Source organism: Folsomia candida, unplaced genomic scaffold, assembly GCF_002217175.1.
Source record: "Folsomia candida strain VU population unplaced genomic scaffold, ASM221717v1 Fcan01_Sc007, whole genome shotgun sequence".
Taxonomy (NCBI): Eukaryota; Metazoa; Arthropoda; class Collembola; order Entomobryomorpha; family Isotomidae; genus Folsomia; species Folsomia candida.
This window is the reverse complement of record NW_019091199.1, coordinates 3,607,209-3,629,036: the sequence shown is the minus strand read 5'-3', so window position 1 is coordinate 3,629,036 and position 21,828 is coordinate 3,607,209. Positions and strand designations below refer to the sequence as shown.

The 21,828-nt window shown below is 38.2% G+C and overlaps 7 protein-coding genes and 1 long non-coding RNA gene across 12 annotated transcripts; 6 read left to right on the top strand and 2 right to left on the bottom strand.

Annotated features, from left to right (window-relative positions):
• Positions 1 to 148: 148 nt before the first annotated feature.
• On the top strand, positions 149 to 2,979 carry LOC110852310 (cleavage stimulation factor subunit 1). The gene is made up of 13 exons (XM_022100348.2): positions 149 to 349; positions 443 to 573; positions 666 to 803; positions 923 to 982; positions 1,080 to 1,127; positions 1,355 to 1,477; positions 1,553 to 1,626; positions 1,722 to 1,809; positions 1,872 to 1,944; positions 2,006 to 2,156; positions 2,228 to 2,453; positions 2,519 to 2,560; positions 2,668 to 2,979. The coding sequence occupies exons 1-13, from the start codon at positions 267 to 269 to the stop codon at positions 2,736 to 2,738; spliced, it is 1,308 nt and encodes a 435-aa protein (XP_021956040.1). The 5' UTR covers positions 149 to 266; the 3' UTR covers positions 2,739 to 2,979.
• Positions 2,896 to 6,175, bottom strand: LOC110852314. The gene is made up of 2 exons (XR_002548112.2): positions 5,961 to 6,175; positions 2,896 to 3,565 (listed from the first exon to the last, which is right to left on the bottom strand). It is a non-coding gene; the product is annotated as an uncharacterized LOC110852314 (long non-coding RNA).
• Positions 3,564 to 12,136, top strand: LOC110852309 (leucine-rich repeat flightless-interacting protein 2). 3 transcript variants are annotated; one of them, XM_022100347.2, is made up of 11 exons: positions 3,564 to 4,033; positions 8,702 to 8,738; positions 8,919 to 9,047; positions 9,116 to 9,261; positions 9,334 to 9,375; positions 9,502 to 9,723; positions 9,864 to 9,999; positions 10,093 to 10,260; positions 10,373 to 10,452; positions 10,624 to 10,728; positions 10,795 to 12,136. In XM_022100347.2, the coding sequence occupies exons 1-11, from the start codon at positions 3,911 to 3,913 to the stop codon at positions 10,903 to 10,905; spliced, it is 1,299 nt and encodes a 432-aa protein (XP_021956039.1). In that variant the 5' UTR covers positions 3,564 to 3,910; the 3' UTR covers positions 10,906 to 12,136. The 3 variants fall into 3 exon arrangements, with proteins under 3 accessions (XP_021956039.1, XP_035709478.1, XP_021956038.1); XM_035853585.1 differs by lacking the exon at positions 3,564 to 4,033 and adding an exon at positions 4,125 to 5,594; XM_022100346.2 differs by lacking the exon at positions 3,564 to 4,033 and adding an exon at positions 7,310 to 8,564.
• On the bottom strand, positions 12,114 to 13,602 carry LOC110852313 (proteasome activator complex subunit 3). Its single transcript, XM_022100350.2, has 5 exons — positions 13,435 to 13,602; positions 13,179 to 13,363; positions 12,850 to 13,087; positions 12,581 to 12,751; positions 12,114 to 12,514 (listed from the first exon to the last, which is right to left on the bottom strand). Exons 1-5 carry the CDS (start codon positions 13,465 to 13,467, stop codon positions 12,326 to 12,328), a joined length of 816 nt encoding a protein of 271 aa, XP_021956042.1. The 5' UTR covers positions 13,468 to 13,602; the 3' UTR covers positions 12,114 to 12,325.
• A 134-nt stretch (positions 13,603 to 13,736) lies between these two features.
• Positions 13,737 to 17,447, top strand: LOC110852311 (phosphatidylinositol 5-phosphate 4-kinase type-2 alpha). Of its 2 annotated transcripts, none has more exons than XM_035853586.1 (12): positions 13,737 to 14,419; positions 14,496 to 14,537; positions 14,641 to 14,696; positions 14,776 to 14,808; positions 14,903 to 14,980; positions 15,062 to 15,352; positions 15,427 to 15,595; positions 15,699 to 15,797; positions 15,903 to 16,059; positions 16,201 to 16,257; positions 16,317 to 16,376; positions 16,478 to 17,447. In XM_035853586.1, the coding sequence occupies exons 1-12, from the start codon at positions 14,300 to 14,302 to the stop codon at positions 16,546 to 16,548; spliced, it is 1,233 nt and encodes a 410-aa protein (XP_035709479.1). In that variant the 5' UTR covers positions 13,737 to 14,299; the 3' UTR covers positions 16,549 to 17,447. The 2 variants fall into 2 exon arrangements, with proteins under 2 accessions (XP_035709479.1, XP_021956041.1); XM_022100349.2 differs by having other exon boundaries at positions 13,742 to 14,419; positions 15,083 to 15,352.
• A 157-nt stretch (positions 17,448 to 17,604) lies between these two features.
• Positions 17,605 to 18,577, top strand: LOC110852248 (vacuolar protein-sorting-associated protein 25). Of its 2 annotated transcripts, none has more exons than XM_022100263.2 (3): positions 17,605 to 17,855; positions 17,963 to 18,187; positions 18,265 to 18,577. In XM_022100263.2, exons 1-3 carry the CDS (start codon positions 17,773 to 17,775, stop codon positions 18,506 to 18,508), a joined length of 552 nt encoding a protein of 183 aa, XP_021955955.1. In that variant the 5' UTR covers positions 17,605 to 17,772; the 3' UTR covers positions 18,509 to 18,577. The 2 variants fall into 2 exon arrangements, with proteins under 2 accessions (XP_021955955.1, XP_021955956.1); XM_022100264.2 differs by having other exon boundaries at positions 17,607 to 17,840.
• Positions 18,578 to 18,834: 257 nt separating this feature from the next.
• Positions 18,835 to 20,991, top strand: LOC110851849 (very-long-chain (3R)-3-hydroxyacyl-CoA dehydratase 2). Its single transcript, XM_022099765.2, has 6 exons — positions 18,835 to 19,202; positions 19,468 to 19,536; positions 19,651 to 20,087; positions 20,193 to 20,419; positions 20,490 to 20,668; positions 20,761 to 20,991. Exons 3-6 carry the CDS (start codon positions 19,929 to 19,931, stop codon positions 20,829 to 20,831), a joined length of 636 nt encoding a protein of 211 aa, XP_021955457.1. The 5' UTR covers positions 18,835 to 19,202; positions 19,468 to 19,536; positions 19,651 to 19,928; the 3' UTR covers positions 20,832 to 20,991.
• LOC110852172 (MRN complex-interacting protein-like) lies at positions 19,149 to 19,902 on the top strand. The gene is made up of 3 exons (XM_022100160.1): positions 19,149 to 19,202; positions 19,468 to 19,536; positions 19,651 to 19,902. Exons 1-3 carry the CDS (start codon positions 19,149 to 19,151, stop codon positions 19,900 to 19,902), a joined length of 375 nt encoding a protein of 124 aa, XP_021955852.1.
• Positions 20,992 to 21,828: the final 837 nt, after the last annotated feature.

Below are 21,828 nucleotides of genomic sequence, written 5' to 3'. Positions count from 1 at the left end.
TTAGAAAAAATATTCAATGTCACTAATCCAATGATTTCACAAGTCAAGCGATGAACGATGGACCAAATGAGACTGAGGCGAGTTGAGATGCCCCACGGAGCCTGATGATGATGAGAAGAGTGAGACTGCCCCATCCACAGCTCGTCATATACCGGCACCACTTTCACCAGACTCTCTGTTCACTGTTTACGAGAAACGAGTTGTTCACAAGTCACCTGTGTGGCAATTGTTCTGAAATAATTTAAAACTACGACCATTTGTTTAGCATGAAGGAGAAGGAAGAAATGGAGGTTCAGGACACTAGGAACAAAGTGAAAATGAGGGAAAATCTGCACAAGCTTATCATCAGGTAGAGCAGAATAAACAAACCTGTTATGATCAAAATACGAAATATTTAATCTTGTAATTTGTATTTATTCCTTCATTGTGTTTGCTTTCACAGTCAATTATTTTATGATGGGTTCCAACAAGTTGCTGCCAGTTTGATTGGTCTGACCCACCCAGACAGCCCATGCCCACCATCGGACAGATTAATGCACTTGGTTACGCTGGGTCTCGAACAAGAACAGAAACGTACGACATTTCACAATGACACTATTATAAAATCATATTGATGTAAAACTGTCAGTCATTTCATAATAATGTTCAATGTGTTGGTTGGTTAGAACAAGGGGCTAAAATAATGGGGCTCGGTGTTTCTTCAAAGTTTGACAATATTGGGTCTGGCCTTGATCTCGAGTCTATTAGCGAAGCTTCAACAATCGCCCCTGAGCCAGCGTCGTATGAAACGGTTTATGTCACAGGTAAGCAAACTACGTCAAAAAAAACTTTGTTAATTTTTTCATTTCATTTTTTCATTTTTTCATGTAAAATCATTGAAAGTCTGATTGGTACTTATGAATTTCGTAACTTTTATGTCAAGCACACAAAGCCCCATGTCGAACTGGAGCGATAAGCAAGGATGGACAGCTCGTGGCCACGGGTAAAATTTACTTAATGAGACTAACCACTAATCCACATTGTTGGGTAGTAAGTATACGATTTCTATTTCTGATTAATTTTTAATTATAATATTATAGGTAGTCTGGATAAATCCATCAAAATTTTGTCTGTGGAAAGAATGTTGGGTAAATCTATTACCAATTTTTAGTTTATTTATACTTATTTATGTTAATTTCATTGAGTCATTTATAGTTTCGGCAAAAAAATTAGTCAGTCTTTTTGCATGCCTTTTGCCCTAACTACAACGAACAACTTCAGTAATAGTAGTAAAAAATAAGTTTCCACGATTGTGGCGAGGTGTTGAATAAGTAGTGGGTGTGCAATAACTTAAGTCACACATCTGTTTTTTTAGCCAAGAGTAGCGACATTGAGACTGCAGAACCACAGGGTCATCCTGTTATAAGGACTTTGTATGACCATACAGAAGAAGTAACCTGTTTGGAATTTCATCCAAAGGAACAAATTCTCATTTCAGGTTGAATGAATTAAACGCAGTACACAAATAAACACTAATCTCAAATTCTGACGAGTTAATTTTAATTTTCTTCAGGGAGCAAAGATTTCACGGTGAGATTATTTGACTACAGTCGCACATCTGTCAAGAAGGCTTACAAAACATTGAATGTAAGTTTACTATACTCAACCAAACTGAGAAGAAATGGCAAACAATGTTCTTCAACAAAAAAAGATAACCTTCTTTGTACGGTTATAATATTTAGGAGTCATCTTCTGTGACCGCCTTATCGATTCATCCCACGGGGGACTATTTGTTGGTCGGAACACAACATCCAGTTGTTCGAATTTATGGTATGCATTAACTCTATTAGCTTGGACTTTCATAAGCTGCTTGATTCATATTTCTTTTGCAGATATAAATACCAGTCAATGTTTTGTTGGAAGTATTCCTGCAACCAATCACACGCGTGAGATTACTTCCTTGGCGTAAGTACATTTTTCAAAGATCATATACGGATTGCGCTTCATGATTTCCTTTCACATACAGATGGTCCTCTGATGGAAAAATGTATGTCACAGCTTCTACAGATGGATCTATAAAATTATGGGATGGTGTTTCCAGTCGCTGCGTGTATACGATGGAAATGGCGCACGACGGGATGGAAGTTGGGTCTGTGACGTTCAGTCGAAACAATAAAGTAAGCTATCCTGTAGGGTTTAACAATAATATGCATACATGTACTGTAACCAATTTATTCTTTGTTTATAGTATATTTTATCATCGGGGAAGGACTCTCTAGTGAAATTGTGGGAACTCTCCACCCACAGAAGCTTAATTGCTTATACTGGAGCAGGGGTCACTGGGAAGCAGGAATTTACCACACAGGCAATTTTCAACCATACAGAGGAATATGTCGTGTATCCAGACGAAGCAACCATTTCTCTTTGTGTTTGGGACGCAAGGACGGCCTCTCGTCAAAATCTATTGTCACTTGGTAATTATTCGTATTAACGTTCGTTTTACATAAAGCCCATATACATTTTCCCCCTTATTCCGTAGGTCACAACGGTCCAATTCGATCCATCGTACATTCTCATGCAGGTAAGTAATTGTAGAAATTTATGCACAATAATGTGATTATTAATAACATCACATATGCCAAAATACCCTTTGCATACTGCGCTCACTAAATTGCCTTTCCTTATCAGGAGCTGGATTTTTAACTTGTTCAGAAGATTTTCGAGCTCGATTTTGGTATCGCCGAATGGCCCCCGTTTAACTTTGCCCAGTGCATCTAAGCAAGACTTCATGAGACTGCATGTCTCTTCACGAAATACATTGTTACAATAGTAAATACGTAGCTAAAATAGTTCATTTTTCATACTGCAATTTTTATGATGTATGAGAGGCGTTGATTTATTACTACAAATTAAAACTTAATTTGCAAATATGTCAACACAAATCTTTATTAATACACATGTAATTATTGAATTGTATTTAATAAACTAGTATTTTAATCATTTAGACTTTCACATTGCATTGGTCATCAACATTTTGCATAGTAATATTATGCTTGTTTTTACACTGTTTTTATGAGAAGGAGGAAAAAGGGTGAGCAAGTGGATGCTTCCCTCTGTCTCAACTGGAGTGAGTGTATGCTTGTGGTGGCGAAATGTGCGACCAGAGAGAGAGCAAGCAACCTCCTCCTTCAGTCGGTCGGCCATCCAACTCTTTTCAAGAAATAAATTCCTTCGGCCACTCTGAACGTCACCAAGATAGCACTAATCAGCATTATTATTAGTATGCACAAATTGGAGCAGACAGACACGAACAGGAACAGACTAAAATAAAGATCCATGTACAGCTGTTATTATTATTATGACGGGACACGAAGAAAGTGATGGTGGTTTGTTGGGGCAACAAAGAGTATTGTAAAATTCTAAATCCGACCGAGAGTTGATTCGTATTTTATTATGATCCGTTTGGTGGTGAACTTTTCTTGGTGTTTACGTCATCTCTTGAATAATAATGGTCCGGTCCAGTGGTGCCAGTGTTGATGTAGTTGAATGGAAGAAGTAACTTGACCTGATGCTTAAAAACGTATCTCTGCGCAAATGGTTTCAGTCATTCATTTTATACTTGTTAAAGCTAGACAAAATTGTTGTTGTATAGTCTCTCTGTTGTCGTCAAACAACATTTCTCATAAACACCACTTTAGTGTCTGTTCCCCAATTCGCAGATTTATATATTTTTTAACCAAGTTTGACCTCGGCGAGTTTATCACAGTTTGAAATGACCAACGAAAACATTTGAGGTTGTACATTGAAGAAAAGGACGCAGTGTACACATGATCGCTGTGTGAGTGGTGGGGGCGAGTGGGGACATACACACGAGTCACTAGTTGTCAATGACTGCGGGTTCGTTGACAGGTGACGACGACGACGGTTGGCGATGGACACAACTGAGCAAAACACGACAACGAACCATGTTGGTCATATTGGGAGTCGGCGGAGGAGTCAGAACAAGTCCCAATACTCTGTCGAAGAACAGGCACTTGACCAAATCGCCAAAGAGGTGAGCAGCAAAATTTTTTGTACACGCATTTTAGCTCGTAAATATATATATGAAAATGAATGGGTATGGTAGTCGTGGATAAGCCAGAGTAAAATAATTTGGCATAATGGATGCAAACATGCTCGTGTGGTAAAGTCAGAAAGTGAAAAGCGATCTCTTCACTTCATCTCGAGTGCTCATAGATATCCCATGTCTACCTACCTACCTAAAGACTGCATTATAAAATTAAAAGAGATACCACTGGAGATTGTCCGGGTGGTCTGGTCGTGTGGAAGCATACATAGTTTACATAGTATCAGTGCGCTTGTGGAAAATCTATTTCCGTCCCGGAACACAAAGTCATCGTCTTCATACAAGCACAAGCCAAGCTTCAATGCTTCTTCCTTCCTTTCTCCGAGAAATGCTGAAACGAGACACGGAGGAAACGCTGCTTCAGGGAACATTAATCCTTCACTTTACCAGGCAGTGACACTGATCGGAAGATCATCGTCTTCCTCTTCCTTCCTGCTATTCATCCACACTTGTTACTACTGTAACAGTAGTACTGTTACAATAAAATATTCTTTCATTTACTCTCAACTTCAAAATGGGAGACCTCAAGTCCCTAAGCTACGTGCGGAACTATCGGTGCGAAGATGTCAAATTACGCCAAAAATCATATTTACGTACCCCGAGCGATAGTGTTCTCACTTTGCGCAGTAGTTCATCAGCTTTCAGTGGCAACCACACCCACCTCTCGTATCAGCAACCTCAACAACAACACCACCACCACCTCTCCTACATTGCCATGGTTGGGCTTCGCGTGGGTGGATTCAGGGCGACGAGTCACGTTGATATTTCCTCCTCTGTGTCACTCCTTCCCCACCATTCAGGGGGACGAGGGGGATTGTCCTTGGCTCGCTACTACCCATCCTCGTCCAAGGCGACGGCAAGGTGCAACAGTGCCGACCCTGACCTCACCAGGGGGAGATGTTCCTCGTACGCATATAGAGCTCTGACATCCTCATACTCGCAACCAAGACAAAGTCCCATCCATTCGCAAACCCCCAGTTTGAGTAATAGTCGAAGTGCGTCTGCTGACCGCCAGTTTAATAGTGGTACAGCTGCTGCTGGTGGGTGGGGAAAACTTGGTGGAGGAGACAACAAGATCACCACCCTTCTGCCGCCCTCCTACAACGGTACTGGTTGTTTCAGTGTGACAGAATTGGCAAAGAATGTGTCCTCTTACAATTGGGAGCGTGAAGACGACAGCGGTCTGCAGAGGGATTACAATTCATCCTCCAGTCGGCCATCGAGCTGTGCCACTGACACCGATTCGACCTTGTTGGGGGAGACGGGGAACATACTGCCCACAACAACAATCGCGACCAGCAACAATAATGTGGCAGTAGCTTCAGATTTGGAAAATTTTGTCTCCTTTTCTCAGCAACACAATAGTCACAAAGAACTATTGATGGAGTGCAAGCGAAAAAGAGCTCGGAGGTCCATTTACGACCGAACATGTCAAAACTTTGGGTTTACGTCGACCCTTACGTCAGAGGAGGAAGGGACGCTGGCTCGGGTAAGAACTACATATACACGCAAGATGCACGTTGATCAGGTCAACGCCAATAACTCCAAATGGAGTTATATACAGTGTAACGTTATATTACTAATACTTCATTCTACACTGATTGTGGATATAATGGTATTAGACTATGGGATTCTCATCACAGAATGAAATGAGACTAAAATAGAATGCAATAGAAATCTCCACACGCCCACACCAACACGTTCTTCGGATTTCAGTTTGACTCCAAAAAGAGAAGAAATTAAATCAGCCCACCCTTTGCATGCGTATGTGCATAATATGCAAATATATGCATTATCGTCTCGTCTTTCTTGGTATAAATAGCTGGACTTGGAAGGAAACCTCGTCAGCACTCACCTAAATTTAGCTCTTCTTCCTCGTAAAAAACTAGTCGTAGTGGAGAGACAAACAACGTCTTCCCCGTTCAACGACCACTGCTGGATTTAAATATCTCTCAGTGACGGATGATGGAGATGTGGCGATGATTGACTTTTTTCAAATCAATCTTGTTCGATTCATTCTAACGAACTGAACGGTCTCGCTGGATTGTTTGACAAAGCTCTCTCGCATCATCCGCCCAGTCTGGAATGAAATGAATACAAAAGCAAGCAGGATGGGGTAGATAAGATAGGAGACTACAAATATGCTTAACAAACATAGTACGAATGCGGTCCCATGTTTGTAATGCAGTATTTGTATTACTTTTGTGTTCTGGCATGTACGGTACAATAGTAGGCACTAGGCATATTATATTCCACCTACACAATCATAACCAACGGGTGACGAATACATAATTCAATACATTTGTTGTAGTCTTAACATGTTTGCTTAATGAAGACACCTGTATAATAATAATTCATATTTCCCCTGTCGCCACAATGCAACCATTCCTTGTGGAAATTATTACGAGTCGGGTTTTAGCTTGAAACTTTCAAGTGATTACTGCTGTCGTACGTGTGTCTGCATATGCATTATGATGATATCCGTCGTTTGCCACTATCCTCAGCATCATTCAGTTTGTCGTCACTCGTCATTCAAAGGAGAAATATAAATAAACCGTTGTAACGTTAGAAGTAGCTCACCCTGCAATAATTTGAATATCACTTTGCACCAATGGTGCCGAATTAGCCGACAAAATATGTGCATAAGCATTTGCAGGGTGAGCTAATATGGTTTTGATTTAAATTCGGACCAAAGGTGCTGAATAACCGCAAGTATAAAATTTATATGTTTTAGCATCAATGGTGCAGAATAATGGAACAAATAGATGTAGAATTTTCAAAAAATTTTGCAACAATGGTGCAGGATAATCTGGTAGAATACCTAAATACAGGTCATGTAGTTTTGCACCAATGGTGTAGAATAAGGCGACAAAATAAATATCCAATTTTGACATAATTTAAATTTTTTGTCAAGAAATCATGATTCCGTAGTGTCAAATTTTTGTTACTATTTTCATCAGTTATTCTGCAGTTTTGGTGCGGTTCGCATCGATTCCCTCAATTGTTTCGCATCAGTTTAAATAACCGATTGTTCGGTACCAACGGTGCTACCTATTCCAAAATTGTAGTCCTTTCTCGATCTATTTTGCACAATTAATTCGCACCATTTGCGCCACGGATTGTTCGACCCCAATGGTGCGTCTAATTTATTCAATAATGGTCATGGGGATTATTAATTAGCATCAATTGATGCAAAAAACTCGTGAACACACAGACAGACGGACGGACGGACAGGAGGAATTCAATAGCTCTCGTGCTACGCAGTGTGAGCTAATAATATACGTGGTGGTGGAAAGAGTTCTGCTGCTGGAGAGTGAATATGAGAGAATATAATATCTAACTTCTTTCAACTACTAATTTTAGTTCCCATAATACACCTCTTAAACTATTATTTGCACGCTACTTAGGATATTAGTCACCGACTCACCTGTGCCTCACCTTCCTTCGTTCAGTTCAATAATAAATCTCCAAGTCAATTCAAAGTACAACTTGTACTGTACAAGTCACACTGTTCACTCCAGAACACGCCGTTCATATTGCATTTACATTAACCCTCCCTGTATAAATATATACGCAGTATAGCAAGCGTTCTTGACTACCTGACTTACTACCACCTTCACTCAAGTCACCTTTATAATAATAATAAATCGGAATGGGGAAGAAGAAGAAGAAGAGTAGCCCTAAAAAGGGTCCAGCAGTAGCAGCAGCAAAAGTTGAACCCAAGGAGGAGGTGCCTGCCACCACTACCACTACCAACAGTATTACTGACAATGAACAACTTGATACAACGGATCCAACTGCAGGAACAGCAATACAAGAATCACCTTGCAACAAGGGTGGGGAGAAAGACGAAAAGGTCACGGGAGTAGAGGCAGAAGGCGCTGAACAACAACTGCAGGTGCTGATAAAAGACGAAGAGGAGAAAGAACAAGGTCCATCGTCAGTGTCATCAGAAACAAAATTAGTAGGACAGGAACCACCTGCTCCTGCTATTGATATCCCTATGGGTTGTCCAGTGACAGACTCCACCTGCTCACGTCTTCCATGCGATGAAGATTCGACAATACGAATGGAGGTCATAGCAGAGCCCATTGAAGAGACCATAGTTGTTCCTGGCCAAGAAGGGGGCGATGATGACGAGTGTGACGGACCGACTTTGCTAAGTGGTGGACTACATGAAGAAGAACTCTCCTCCGCCTCCACCGTCCTTGAGTCCTTTGCTATTGACCATTCTCCATCAACCATAAATATACAGTCGGATGGATTACATCAGCAAATAAACGCCATTCCTCCTCCGCCCCTAGACGACGACGACGTGGGCAATGATAACTCGAGCGATACAAAGATTGACACCCAGCAACAACTACTAACTTCATGTTCTAAGACATTTGTAGACCCTGTCGAAAGCTGGGGAGACGACGATATGATCAATGACTTTCTGGAAGATGAAAAAGATTGTGTAAATATCAATAATTGTAGAATTTAAGCAATTACAATCCACTTGCAATTTGGAGCATGATAAGACTGGATAACTATTTGCCTCCTTCATCGGTTAATTATAACAATAGCTAACTATTTCGTTTTATTGACTTCCAGGCGGAAGCGAGATTGGCTGCGAGGCGACAGGCGCGAGGTGAGTCCTACTCTAGTAAAAAAATAATTACCTTAGATAACTCGGTTGAAATAGTAAGTAAGCTCAAAAAAGCATTGCAGTTTATCTGCACTTCATTTCCAATTCCATATTAATCCGAAGCCAGGAGATCTGAAGATCCCAGACTAGACTTTGTCATTTATACCCATTTGTGATTTTCAGCCGAGGCCCGTGAGATCAGGATGAAAGAGCTAGAGAAGCAGCAGAAGGAGTCCGACGACTCTGCGGATCGTCACTATGACATGTACGCGCCTGGAAATGGTGTAGCTGTGCCGAATTCCGGAGTTGGTGGTAAGATAATCACCGTAAAGGTCCCAGTTAAATTTAATCAGTTTAGTAAGTGGTGTTATAAATTGTAGACGTAGTTAATCGGGCCGCCTTCCGTGTTGCGCTTGGGCATCAAAGAAGCTCTACGCATTCTGTTGGGTCTGCAAGTTATCACTCAAGCCGAAGAAGCTCGGAGGATTCATCAGAAGACGGAGTTATTAACATGCGTGAACTTAGAGTAATTTTAATATGTTTAATTTTAACCTAAATGCAACTCACGTACAAATAAATCCCTTTTGCTCAATTGCAGCATGATTTGAAAGAGTTGGAGGAGAAGTTCCGAAAGTCGATGGTGAGTGTAAAATAAAATACGTATAAGTAAAAAATTTCCTAACAACTCTGAAGCCAATATCAATACAATACAAATTTTTTATCTTCTGGAGGATAAATTATTAACCAAACTTGTCTTCTTATCTAGGTGCAAAATGCTCAACTAGATAATTCAAAATCCTCTCTTACCTACGAAGTGGAGCTGTTAAAGGATAAAATAGAGGACTTGGAAGAATCTCTAACTCTTTTACAACGCGAGCACAAAGACAAGTGTCGCGACTTTGAAAATCTGAAACGATTGTCTACCCAGATCAAGGAGGAGCTCGAGTATTACAAGTCTCTATTACACGAAAGGGACGAACTTATAAAGGTACGAACTTAGCAGAAGACAGCACCATAACCAAAATCAGTACATATTTAGTTTTATAAAACTCATCTCAGTAATTACAAGTATAAATTATTTTACCATTATAAATTTTTGGACGCACTTAAATTGAGATTATGTTGCAGGAATATGGTCTAGTCCTGGTGGAGAATGAAGTGGAAGTTGATGTAGGAAATGGTGGAAAGGAAATCAGGATAAAACGAACGCTTGTATCACACGCAACGGCTGATGTATTGTCAAAGCTAGGACAAGGTTCTTTGGGTAAGTACCCGTTTAACTCATTATTGTTATATCATAAAACTTTTATGTGTAACGTTAAAACCAAGAAATTTTATAAATTGTTTGCGTCCATAGATGTGAGATTAAATAAAGTCATTGAAGAGAAGAACGAGCTTCAAGATGAAATTACAAGGCTAAAGTTAGAGTTGGAAGAGGAACGAAGTAGTAAAACAATGCGAGGAGGAGGTGGGACCGGACTTAATAATAATCTGTCCAATCATTTCGATGATGGAGAAAACGAAAGTAAGAGATTAGTCCAACCAGCCTCAGTTATACCAGCCTCGGCAATGTGTCACTTCACTTAAACCTAATTTATTTCAATGCATACTAACTTGGTATTTTTGTGTACTTTTAGCTGAAATCAGCAAACAGATAGCAGAATATAGGTTTAAGACTCAAAAATACGAACAAGAAATTGCAGCGTTGCTGGCCAACGTAAGTAGAACTGCTATTGATGTCAAGTTTTTGAGAAGAAGGCAGTGGATGGTGTCACAAAACAAAGGGCAGAATTATATGGCCTTCTTAATGTGACCCAATTAAAATACCGCTCTTTCAAAACAAACTTGTAGAATATTCATAATGTAGTGTAATTTTTTTTAATGCAAGGTGGGGAGACTGGATACCCAAGTGCAAAGATATAAGACATCATCTGAAGAAGCCGAACTACGAGAAGATGATTTGAAAGTAGAAAGGCGTAAATTACAGAGAGAAGTAATGCAATTTTTCGACGTGTACTGCAAATGTACTGAAACTAACCAAATATTTTTTTGTACATAGTTACGCGAGGCTCAATCAAAACTCGACGAGTTGGAAACGACAAACTCACATCTACAAAAACGACTGGATAAATTGAAGACAGCCAAATCTACCTTGTTAAAAGAACTTTAGCACAAGAATAAGGTACTTGGATGAACCCGAGTATAATTTTTTGTTATCCCTTGGATTCTTTGATTTTTGGATTCTTTCAATTTTGGTGGCCTATAATCCAGATCGATCATGTTATAATAATGCATGAGAACAATAAGTTTTGTCCAAACATGATTGGATTTTGTTGCCGTGTTTGCGCTATTTGATGAATGAGTTTTGCTTTTACTACTCCCCGTGATATTTGAAAAATAGTTTTGTCTCGCATTTATCGAAAAAGTGAAGAGTTTCCGGTTCTGATTTCTTCAATACAAAGGTGCTGACAATATATGACATGAGTGCGTGCATCGATTTTTGTTCAACCAACCAACCCTAATTCAGTTATTATTATTATCTATTGCATATTATGGACTTATCATTTTGTGAGACAGGTGTTAATTTCGTGCCATATACTTATTCAATATATTACGTTTACGCTACTAATATTTTTAAAATTTTGACATGCAAGATAGATTGATTTAAATCATTTCGTCATATTATAAACTAATGCTTTGTTCAACCAGACTTATTTATTTGTGTTCTCATTCTCATTATTATTGATGTTTTATGCTTTCCTCAAATTAGTAGTGTTATTAATACCTGAATCAGTATCATCATGTCAGACTATGCTAATTACGAAGAATGAGTGACGCTCGGTCGGTCATAATTCATAACCAATATACTACCAAACCAAACCAATAATACCACCTTGAATGCGACTAAAGAAAAATTCAAACTACCACTATTGCTACTGCTACTATGTAAATCCATAATTGCAAGAAATTATTTATCAAGAAGGGTTCTGTTCCACTTGTTCCACTAAATACCAACTAATACCATAATTGCAATAACACTTTTACAATATATGCGAGTCTGGTTAGACGATAGAGCAATAATAAATAAAACTATCATTAGCGCTTAAATGCGATATTTAATGTATGTCAGTTTTGCAGAGAAACAGAAACGGCTCGGTTTTTACGGATTTTATATGGCGACATTGAAATGACTGACAATTGCTAAATTAATTGATGTAACAGTGATAGTTGTAAAAGGAAGTAAGTAAAAATGTGTCCAATAGTCCAGCATGCTTGGTTAAAATTTTATTCCTCATTGTTCCACGTGTTTATCATGGATACCCATTCGTAAATATTATAATGAGAAGAAACTGACTGTGTAGTTGACAGCACACATTATTAATAAACTCAAGTCATTTTTATTTATCCATTTATCCATCCTGTTTCATTATCATAAAGAAGTTGCTTTGCTACACACATCAATCATGTAATCATATCACCAAAGTAAAAGTCAATCGTCTTGTGTCGTGAAGGGTGCATCTTCCACAGGAATATCGTTTCGCCATTATTGTTGCTTTTGCTTAGAGTTTAAGATTTAGTTATTCGTGTAATCAGTATAGATTCTCGGAATTTGAAGTCCTTGGCTTGATTATCTTCTCCCAGTTCTTGCTAATCAAGTCAAATAGAGACGCGTAGTGGTTTCGAATTTCGGAAATGATCAATCGGAGGGAGATGAACTCTTTTTCGTCTATTTCGGCAATGACCCTTCGGTAGTCTTCGATTATAGGATACTTGGCAAGCTATAACAAACAACAATCAAACTGTTAAACATGAACTTAAATATATGAACTTAAATCCTGCTTTGCCTTTGAAATAAGTTTAGCTCGACTCATGTGATATCGGGTAATTTGCTCGTAGAAAGTAGCCGTTTCTGCTTCAACTGTCCTTATCTCTCCAAGCGTGTCTTCCTGAATGGAAACTCCGAAATTGTTCCCGTCTTCAATTTTTGGAATGAGAAAAGTAACCCACATTTTCAACTGCAAATAATTATTATCAGTCGTAGTTAAGATATAATAATGTGACATTATTAATGTCCATATAATGAATATGTTAAGAAATCAAATCATGCACTTACCAAATTCGAGTATTCGACCAGCTGCCGAATCTGAGGTTTCACCACATCAAACATTTTCGAGATTGTTTTATTCACGGTGACCTGGCCTTCAGGCAAAGCGAGCACCTTCGTTCCAGTGGCAATGATACTCTGATCCTCTACAATTGGACCATTTTTGACGTTATTCAGCTTGCGTTTCTTCCCTGCGGGGGACTCTTCCTCATCATTGTGGTTGTTCTGAATAGTATGGTTCAGTGCTCTGCAAATATAAAATCGTATCATCATTAGCGGGACGCCACAGTGTTAGTTTGCTGACATTTGTAGACTAGTCACAAAAATTAATTACGTACTTGGATATGGCTTGAGCATCCGGAACGGGTATGTTTAATGGAATTGATAAACCCTGTTTTTGAACGTCCAAATTGAACAAGGGTGAATCCAGGATCTCGTTCAGCTCGACGATCCTCTTTGGAAAAACGTTCTTAATTAACTCTTCAGATTTTTGTTTCACAGACGAGACATAGTCTTCAAAGTCCTTAATTTAACATGGAATGGAATGAAACATTAGTAAAAACTACTGGAATTTATGAAATTACTGGACCTCACCTGATTTTGGACACTTCCCGAATTTCTAGACATTCTCCAAGTTTGTCAATTTAAGTAATTTACAAAAAATTAAGACGATGAATTAATTTTGACTTTAGATTTATAAATTTTTAGCTTCGACAGAAAATGCGGGTGTGCTGTGCATGCGGCAAGATTTGAGCAGAGGCGTACTCGTGAAAGTTGAGCACTTTTTGCCAAGACGACCAGCTCCCTGGGAATGAGAGGATAGACGTACGATGCTGGAGAAGCCCGCTCACGAGACATCTGGACATGGACACGTCCAAAGTTCCAGAATTGGTTGGATCTGATGGCCGAAGGATGGCCCCGAACTTACGGAGGTTTTCTCCAGTCTTCTCATCTGCTGCTGCTCTGACTTATTTATTATGGCAAAAGTTGGATGTTGCACTTTGCAGTGAAAGAAGAAGAGAAAATTCTTGATGTTGTTGAGTTCTTCTTGCCTGCGGTGAAAGTCCGCACTTTCACCATCCTCCTTCCTGCCTCGCCACCAACTTTCCCCGCAGTAGCAGCAGCCAGACGGACGAAGAAGAGGAAACGACGACAACGACGACAACGACGACGACGAAAGATTATTAAATAGTGGGCTGGTCAGTCAGCCTCAGCCATTCAATCAGCAGCAGACTTTTCACTTTACGTTAGCAATCACACATTATTAACGTCAATTCAGTTGTGGGTGGACTCGATATCAACCCCCATAAGAAAAAAAACACAAACGTTGGGAGAGAAATACTTTGCAAATTCTGATAATAAATAAATACTCTGCTATCCTGTCTGCACACACAGTGCAGTGCAATTGTTATATTATTCAAAATTGGTTTATGGTCCAATAGCGACCGATTTATTTACGATGAGTGCAATCACGAGTAAGCTCAAGAAGAAGCATATTCGCGTTAAACATCAAAAGGTGAAGGTGTTTCGAGCCAAAGAACCTCTTCTCTCCGTACTCATGTGGGGTGTTAACATGACGGTCAGTTTCAGATACTATGAGTATTTGTTGTAGGTGTCATGTCGTAATATGCATTAATTGTTTTTTCTTCTTCTAGACGAATGACCTGCAACATGTTAATATCCCGGTTATGCTCATGGTATATTATCCATACACAAACTATAAATGAAAGGAATGAACCATGGCATGGCATAGCATAGACTATGCATACCAAGTAATATATTTTATTTACTACTTTCCAGCCAGACGATTTCAGGTCACATTCCAAGATCAGGGTGGACAATCATCTTTTCAATAAGTACGCTCATGGGTTGATGAAATTGCTATTTGGACTGGTAGTTTATTGTTATTAAACTTTTGTGTCTTGTTCCTTATAGAGAGAATCTGCCCAGTCACTTCAAGTTCAAGGAGTAGGTCTACTTTTGAATATTTTAAGTCGATCTTGTCCAATTGTGATACAATTTGTTCCTTGATATTACTATTAGTTTTGTTATTTGATTTCAGATACTGTCCTTTGGTGTTTCGTAATTTGCGAGAACGTTTTGGAATTGATGATCTTGATTATCGAGAGTCACTCACTCGGTAAACAAATATCTATATGTTGTCAATAATTCAACATCCAACCCTCAATTTTGATATGAATGAAGACATAAAAACCTAAAGGTGTTTATTGCATCTTGCCAGGTCAGAGCCGATACCATTCATTAATAGTGGGAAGAGTGGAGCCAAGTTTTACCAGTCTAGTGACAAATTGTTTATTATCAAAACGCTGACAAGTGAAGAAGTGGAACAGATGCACGCCCTGTTGAAGCAATATCATCCATACGTTGTGGAACGTCACGGAAAAACCCTCCTCCCGCAATATCTCGGCATGTACAGGGTGACGGTCGATGGGGGTGAACACTACATGGTTGTTACGCGAAATGTATTCAGCAACCATCTCAAGATTCACAGGTGTCAAGACCAAGACTTTGTTTTGTTTAACTAACTAGATGTTTTACTAATAAGGAAATGTTTGGACCTTGCAGAAAATATGATCTAAAAGGCTCAACAGTGGATCGTGAAGCTAAGGATAAAGAGAAGGGAAAAGATCTTCCTACTCTCAAAGATAACGACTTTATCAAAGATGGGGGTCGAATCTATATTGGTGAAGATGCAAAGTCAAAACTGATGGAAACATTAACTGCTGATGGCGAGGTACTTAATTGAACCTCATTTTTTACAAAAACTTAAATAACTAATCCTAAGTTACACCCTTTTCTTGTTTGCTTATCTTTGATCTATCGTTATCACCCTTTAGTTTCTGACAAAGTTGCATCTGATGGATTACTCACTCCTCTTGGGAGTTCATGACTGCGATAAGGGAGATGAGGAAGAAAAGGAGAAACCAGAGTCTCAGGTATCTTGATTATAATAATGAAATGAAGAATTAATATTTATGTCTGTTTTTATGTATTTTTTAATTCTTTACAACTTGAATTGTGATATCATATGTCATATGTAGGATGAGAATGGATTGGAGGAAGAAGAGGAATCTGACGGTCAAAATGTTCCAACCCCTCCAGACTCACCAGCCCCAGGTGTCGGTCCTCCAGAGTTGCTCGAGTATGATGGTAGGATTATTCCCGATATCGATATTTACGCAATACCGTCTCATCAAAGTAAGACCATCGTTGTGATACTTGATTGAACAATTTATTGATAATTTTATGCTCAAGTTGCGCAGATTTCTCAATATGAGAAACAGGAAAATCGTGAGAATCAATGTATGATATTTTTAATTATTATTACACATTTCACAGATGCTCCCCAGAGTGAAATATATTTTCTTGCTGTGATTGATGTTTTAACCCATTATGGTAAGTAAAAATAAATTGTCTATTTCATCACAAATGGTGTTAAATGTTGGTTTTCATAGGAGTGAAGAAGCAAGCTGCGAAAGCCGCAAAGACGGTCAAGTATGGCAGTAATGTTGAAGGTATTGTTTTAATCAGACATATCCACCCACTTAATATTTTAAAAAACATATAAAACTTCACACACAAAAATGAAATTTATACATGTTTTTCTGTATTTCAGGGATCTCTACTTGTGAGCCAGATCAGTATGCCAAGAGGTTTATCGACTTTATCTCAAAAGCTATTGAGTAGTTTTGGGCAGATTGCTAAGCTAACTGCTTTATTTATGCTTAATTACTAGTTGTTAAACACATATATAAATACATTATAAAGTCATAAAACAACCAACAGTACTAGCCTATAGATATTCTACGCCACACCACAACAATATTGTAGAAAGTAGTCTATCTATTCTGAACCGTCGATGATCATGATATGTGATTGATGTTATCGTAAATAATGTTGCTGTCATAAATTATTCTTATCCAAATTTATCGTTGTAACCAAAAAAATGAAAGATTATTTTAACTTCAAATGCATGCCAAGCGATATTAATAGTGAACGTATGAGCAACAAGTTAAAGAAAGAGATGTTATAATAATCATTATGAAATGTTAGATTTATCGGTTTATATCGCAATTCATGTTTTCATTACTTAACTATATATACATTATTACTTATTGTCAATGCTCGCTATCTGATACTCTCTCTTTCTCTTCTGCTGTTACCAATTAATTGTTTCTCACTAAAATTGAACAAATATTAACTATATTTAATAGAACTGAAGCAACATTCTTCTCTGCATTTTAGTGCAGTCACTTCAGTGCATATATATATACTCTGTCCTATTTATTCATTACATGTATTTCGTTCAAGTTGGTTCTCTAGAAAGTTACCTATTATTTAAAAGACATGAGACTCTTAAAAATAATCAAGTCAAATTGTGTTTCTTTCAAATTTCTTGTTTTTATACCACCCCTACGTTCTATATTCTGTAGTTAATTATAAGATGAAGTTCTTTAATACTGACTTTGTATTATTTATCCTAATATGCACCAGAAAAAGTTGTTATTAGCCTGCATATAAATACTGATGATGATAATAATGGCGTATTAAAAATAAAACCTCCAGTCATTGATTGATATAAATTATTAACCATGACCCTTAATTTAGACGAGGAAGCTATTGCAATTTCAGACCAGGCACTCGCTTGCCGTTATCCATGAAATTTAGGACCACTTACAAACTTACGATTAGATGATTTCCAGTATACCCCAAAAACATGACAAGAAAAACCCACCGTCCACAAGTTATGAAATCGGTATCATAACAAAACACTTTTGATTGACAATTTGACCGAAGTCTGAAATATTAAAAACTTGAAAGATTAGAAACAAGTTGATTAATAGTTAAGTCGGAATTTTCCCCAAACAACTCCACTGTATTTGTCTACTTGAGGTTCTCATGTCTTGAGCAATGGCTACGATAGCTGCCGTAGAATTCAATAGCTGGCCGGCTCATTACAACTTTCCTCCATTTTTTACGTATTTTAAGAATAAGTATTACTTACATGCATTCATTTAATCTAATGTCATTACTTGAACTAAATAGTAAGAATCAGAACAACTGACATGAAATTAAGATTATTGACTTTTGATGTTTATAGTTTACAACCTAATCGAGAAACCCAGGCAAAGCAGTTATCAATCTGGATTCAACTAATTAAAGACTATGCTTCCAAGACTCGGCTGTTTTCTATAGACCACAGCCACCCCATTTTCACAAATACGGAAATTTCTCGAAGTTTGACACAGGAGGGAATCAGTACCATTTTTGACGAAATGATTCGCACGTCCCAGGGCGAATATGTTGATGCATCAAAAAAGGACAGGTCTGCATAAGAACATTTCTTCCTCCATAAGAGAAGTATTGCACATATTCGATTTAAACAATTTTATTGGAAAGCAGGATTTTCATCTGGTGGCAGAGCAAGGAGGTGTGGGCTAAGGTATTGATGCAGTCGGCGGAAAAAGGTGGGCTTCTCAATAGCGTCGCCACCATTTACGAACTTCTCAACGACCACACCCCCTTGGAAGGGATGGAGGAGGCCATGCTGGTCAAAGTCCTCAAAGTACTCGAAGCATCAGGCAAGTGCGAGGTCATGGGAGGAGCTGCTGGAGGTTCAGTGGAAGGTGTCAAGTTCTTCATGTGATATTACTAGTTACCAGCACACAGAATAAACTTATTTTAACTAGTTAAATAAATGTATATGGAATATTTCTATCGCGCTCGCATACATCTCGCATTCCAGCACCCGAAGTCCCGATGTCCCGAAGCAAATTTTAACTCAATCAATAAATTATAGTTTGCACCTGTTGCGCCATAACATTGAGTTTTAAATTAAATTTCATCCTAAACTTCACCAGAAATTTTAGTACCTTCTCATTCATTCGCTTCATCTAAAATTTTCATGTTTCTTGTGTAGAGCGCGCGAATCTATTCTTCAGCAAAAAAAACTTGGGGGGTTCATTCATTCGCAATTCTCATCAACAACCGGTTTACATCATCATTCTCTCTCAGGCGACAGGCAGGTACCAAATTTGATGGTGATAAAATAAAACCACATTGCAATTCAGGACTGGGTTGGATGCAGTAGTTGGAGAGTGGAGTGAGATCTTGATAAACGGACCGAGAGGTTATACCACGTACGAGTATATTCTGCTATATTCACACTACTTGAATTGCAAGTGAATAAACTTGGACTTCTGATCGATAGTGGTGTGACTAGGTGAGGTGTGAGTTGGATTCGTCAAGTCAACTTTGATCATATGAATTTTAGTTAGTTGAAGTATATGGCTTCTCAAGCTCTTCAAGTTCTACTCTGTGGTCAATGCCTTGCTTTTCAGGTATTAAGAAGAAATTTAATTATTTATAATAAATATTAGAATAATAAATATTAGAATAATAAATAGTATGAATATAAAATTAAATATGGTAGTTATTTTATGGTGACTTGAGTGAATGAATACTCAGCAGCTGAGTCTCAGCTGTCTTTATTGTCTTGAAACGACATATGAGGACAATTTAACACACTTTGAATAGTTGAACTTTTTAGTTGACAGTTTACCTACACACTTACGAATAATCAATTGCGTGATTTATATTTTCCAGGTTCACATAGTTAAAAAAGCAAAAAAGTGGGAGTGCAAACTTTGTGGGACGAAGCAGAGCGTGATTCAAGTAAAAGTTATTATATATTAACAACTTTAGTCCCAGTTAATTAAATGTTTATGCTGGTGAAAATCATCTGAAGCTTATTCCATACATGTTATGTTTTTTTTTAATTCGTACTAGGTATTCGGTACTGGATCTGGAGCAGAGTGTAGAATTTTAGTTCAAAAGTTGAACGAATCCCGTCACATTTCTGAAGCAGCCGCGAGACGTAATTTGACTGGTAGTGAAGAATTTAATTTTGAAGAAAATAGTGCACGACAAGAAGACCAAGGGGAAACCCAATTGGTAGAATCTCAAACGTTACACACGGGGCGAGTGTCAAAGTGGGACGTATATTTGGACCAGGATCCTTCCACGAATCGTTTATACTAAATTAGTACTTAGCAGCAATAACAATAATGCTGGCAAAGGCATATCTAATCTTTTACAATCTGGCCCTCACTCTTGGATGGGGTTATGTACTTTATCTTGCATTCGAGAAACGAAATGATCATACTAAAATGTGGAAACATGTAGAGATCCCGTTAAAAATATTCCAAACGGCAGCTTTGATGGAGGTTGGTAAACTATGACAAATAATTTAAATGCACGATAGTGTACTATACCTAAAACGTAAATAACGAGAAATTATTCCTCTAAAATTCTTTTTTACCCTTCATTAGGTTGTTCATGCTGCCGTTGGCATTGTGAAATCCAACGTTTTCCTCACCTTTTTTCAAGTCATGTCGCGTGTATTTCTCCTGTGGTGCGTTCTGGAAGTGAGCCCGCCGGCAACAACGAGCATTGGTGTACCGATTTGTATGATTGCGTGGGACATTACTGAAATCATTCGGTATGGATATTACTTTTTGAATTTGATTGGACTTTCCCAATTGCTGGTGTGGTTCAGGTAAAGGAAAGCATTGAGACCTGCACATTTTAAAACGATTAATATGATTAAAATTCTCTACTAATTTTAGGTACACCCTTTTCATATTCTTGTACCCAATTGGAATCACGGGAGAATTAATCTGCATCTACTACTCTTTGGATTTTGTAAAACAAAAGAAAATGTGGACATATTCCATGCCAAACGCCCTAAATGTCACGTTTGATTATCAGTACGCCCTTATTTTGGTCATGCTGTCATATATTCCAAGTGAGAGTTAAATAATTTACAAGTCTTGAATCACCTATGGGTTGATCCTCTGTGCTTTACTTGTATACTCATTTATTTGGTTTTTATTACAGTATTTCCGCAACTATATTTCCACATGTTTGCGCAACGCAAGAAAATCCTGGGAAAAAACAAGGTCAATTAAATAAATGCCGATAAGTAGACTTTTCTGGGTAGAGCTACAATTGTTACGTTGTTTGCTAATGAAGCAAGGGAATACATGACCGTTGTAACAGTTTGTAATGTCACAAGATAATAATAATTAATCTATTCTATGATTACAACTTGTTAACATGTGACGAAAATTGCTTTGAACTGCACTATTTATTTGAAACGCAAACATTAGGTGGTGAGTAAGAAAGAGTTGGATTCCAATGTTCTTGGGTGGTTCTCGACCAGTGTTATAGAAGTATCTTATGAGGCCAGTTTTTTTTATAGAATGCATCTATTTGGAATAGAGTATTGCGATGCGTGGTAATGAGTTTTATGGAGTTGCCGTGATTTAAGTTGCCTGTTTATATATGTCCGGATCACTTTTGACCACCAATTGCAGGATGACAATCATCTACAACACACAAAGAAGGTTAAATATTTCAGGAAAATAATTTTGTGATACGAGTGTAATGCCTACAATGATAACTATCAACAACCCGACAATGCAAACTGCCATCACTTTGAGAAGGAGTTTGAGATCCATTGTTGGCACTGCGACTATTGAGGAAACGAAACCCCAATTACACTTTAGAGATCCTTATTAGACAACTCTCAGCTCAGCCTTTCATCAAAAATATTCCAAGTTGAAACCAAGTTATAAATTGCACAAACGAATTAAAGTGGTGGTAGTAGTAAACTGCTAATGCTGCGTACTTATTTATTGATTCCTGTCGAATCCGAAAATAAAACCAGAAGGATGCGTGCGTAAGCAGAGGGAATCCAACAGCAGTTTCGCTAATTCAAACTACTACAAATCTAGATTTTGTAAGGCAACCAACAACCACCACAAAATTATTCTGGGACGCAACTCTGCGGTTGCGAAAGTTCTTGCATGTTCATGCGTTTTCACGGTTCACTCCGCATCAACCAAAGTCAATCAACATGATGAGCAGTGGGACAAAAAGACAAATGCACATATTACTTGAATA

Bases quoted from the DNA above. Each gene is read 5' to 3' on its own strand.
- LOC110852310 (XM_022100348.2), top strand. From the start codon at position 267: ATGAAGGAGAAGGAAGAAATGGAGGTTCAGGACACTAGGAACAAAGTG. The intron at 350-442 runs GTAGAGCAGAAT...TTGCTTTCACAG, and splicing joins CTGCACAAGCTTATCATCAG to TCAATTATTTTATGATGGGT. The intron at 574-665 runs GTACGACATTTC...TTGGTTGGTTAG, and splicing joins TCTCGAACAAGAACAGAAAC to AACAAGGGGCTAAAATAATG.
- LOC110852309 (XM_035853585.1), top strand. From the start codon at position 4,620: ATGGGAGACCTCAAGTCCCTAAGCTACGTGCGGAACTATCGGTGCGAA. The intron at 9,048-9,115 runs GTAAGATAATCA...TATAAATTGTAG, and splicing joins GCCGAATTCCGGAGTTGGTG to ACGTAGTTAATCGGGCCGCC. The intron at 9,724-9,863 runs GTACGAACTTAG...ATTATGTTGCAG, and splicing joins AAAGGGACGAACTTATAAAG to GAATATGGTCTAGTCCTGGT.
- LOC110852313 (XM_022100350.2), bottom strand. From the start codon at position 13,467: ATGTCTAGAAATTCGGGAAGTGTCCAAAATCAG. The intron at 12,752-12,849 runs GTAAGTGCATGA...AATTATTTGCAG, and splicing joins TGGTCGAATACTCGAATTTG to TTGAAAATGTGGGTTACTTT. The intron at 12,515-12,580 runs GCAAAGCAGGAT...TGTTTGTTATAG, and splicing joins GAGCTAAACTTATTTCAAAG to CTTGCCAAGTATCCTATAAT.
- LOC110852311 (XM_035853586.1), top strand. From the start codon at position 14,300: ATGAGTGCAATCACGAGTAAGCTCAAGAAGAAGCATATTCGCGTTAAA. The intron at 14,538-14,640 runs GTATATTATCCA...ACTACTTTCCAG, and splicing joins ATATCCCGGTTATGCTCATG to CCAGACGATTTCAGGTCACA. The intron at 14,981-15,061 runs GTAAACAAATAT...AAAAACCTAAAG, and splicing joins TATCGAGAGTCACTCACTCG to GTGTTTATTGCATCTTGCCA.
- LOC110852248 (XM_022100263.2), top strand. From the start codon at position 17,773: ATGGCTACGATAGCTGCCGTAGAATTCAATAGCTGGCCGGCTCATTAC. The intron at 17,856-17,962 runs GTATTACTTACA...TGATGTTTATAG, and splicing joins TTTACGTATTTTAAGAATAA to TTTACAACCTAATCGAGAAA. The intron at 18,188-18,264 runs GTCTGCATAAGA...ATTGGAAAGCAG, and splicing joins GATGCATCAAAAAAGGACAG to GATTTTCATCTGGTGGCAGA.
- LOC110852172 (XM_022100160.1), top strand. From the start codon at position 19,149: ATGGCTTCTCAAGCTCTTCAAGTTCTACTCTGTGGTCAATGCCTTGCT. The intron at 19,203-19,467 runs GTATTAAGAAGA...TATATTTTCCAG, and splicing joins GTCAATGCCTTGCTTTTCAG to GTTCACATAGTTAAAAAAGC. The intron at 19,537-19,650 runs GTAAAAGTTATT...AATTCGTACTAG, and splicing joins CGAAGCAGAGCGTGATTCAA to GTATTCGGTACTGGATCTGG.
- LOC110851849 (XM_022099765.2), top strand. From the start codon at position 19,929: ATGCTGGCAAAGGCATATCTAATCTTTTACAATCTGGCCCTCACTCTT. The intron at 20,420-20,489 runs GTAAAGGAAAGC...TACTAATTTTAG, and splicing joins CAATTGCTGGTGTGGTTCAG to GTACACCCTTTTCATATTCT. The intron at 20,669-20,760 runs GTGAGAGTTAAA...TTTTTATTACAG, and splicing joins CATGCTGTCATATATTCCAA to TATTTCCGCAACTATATTTC.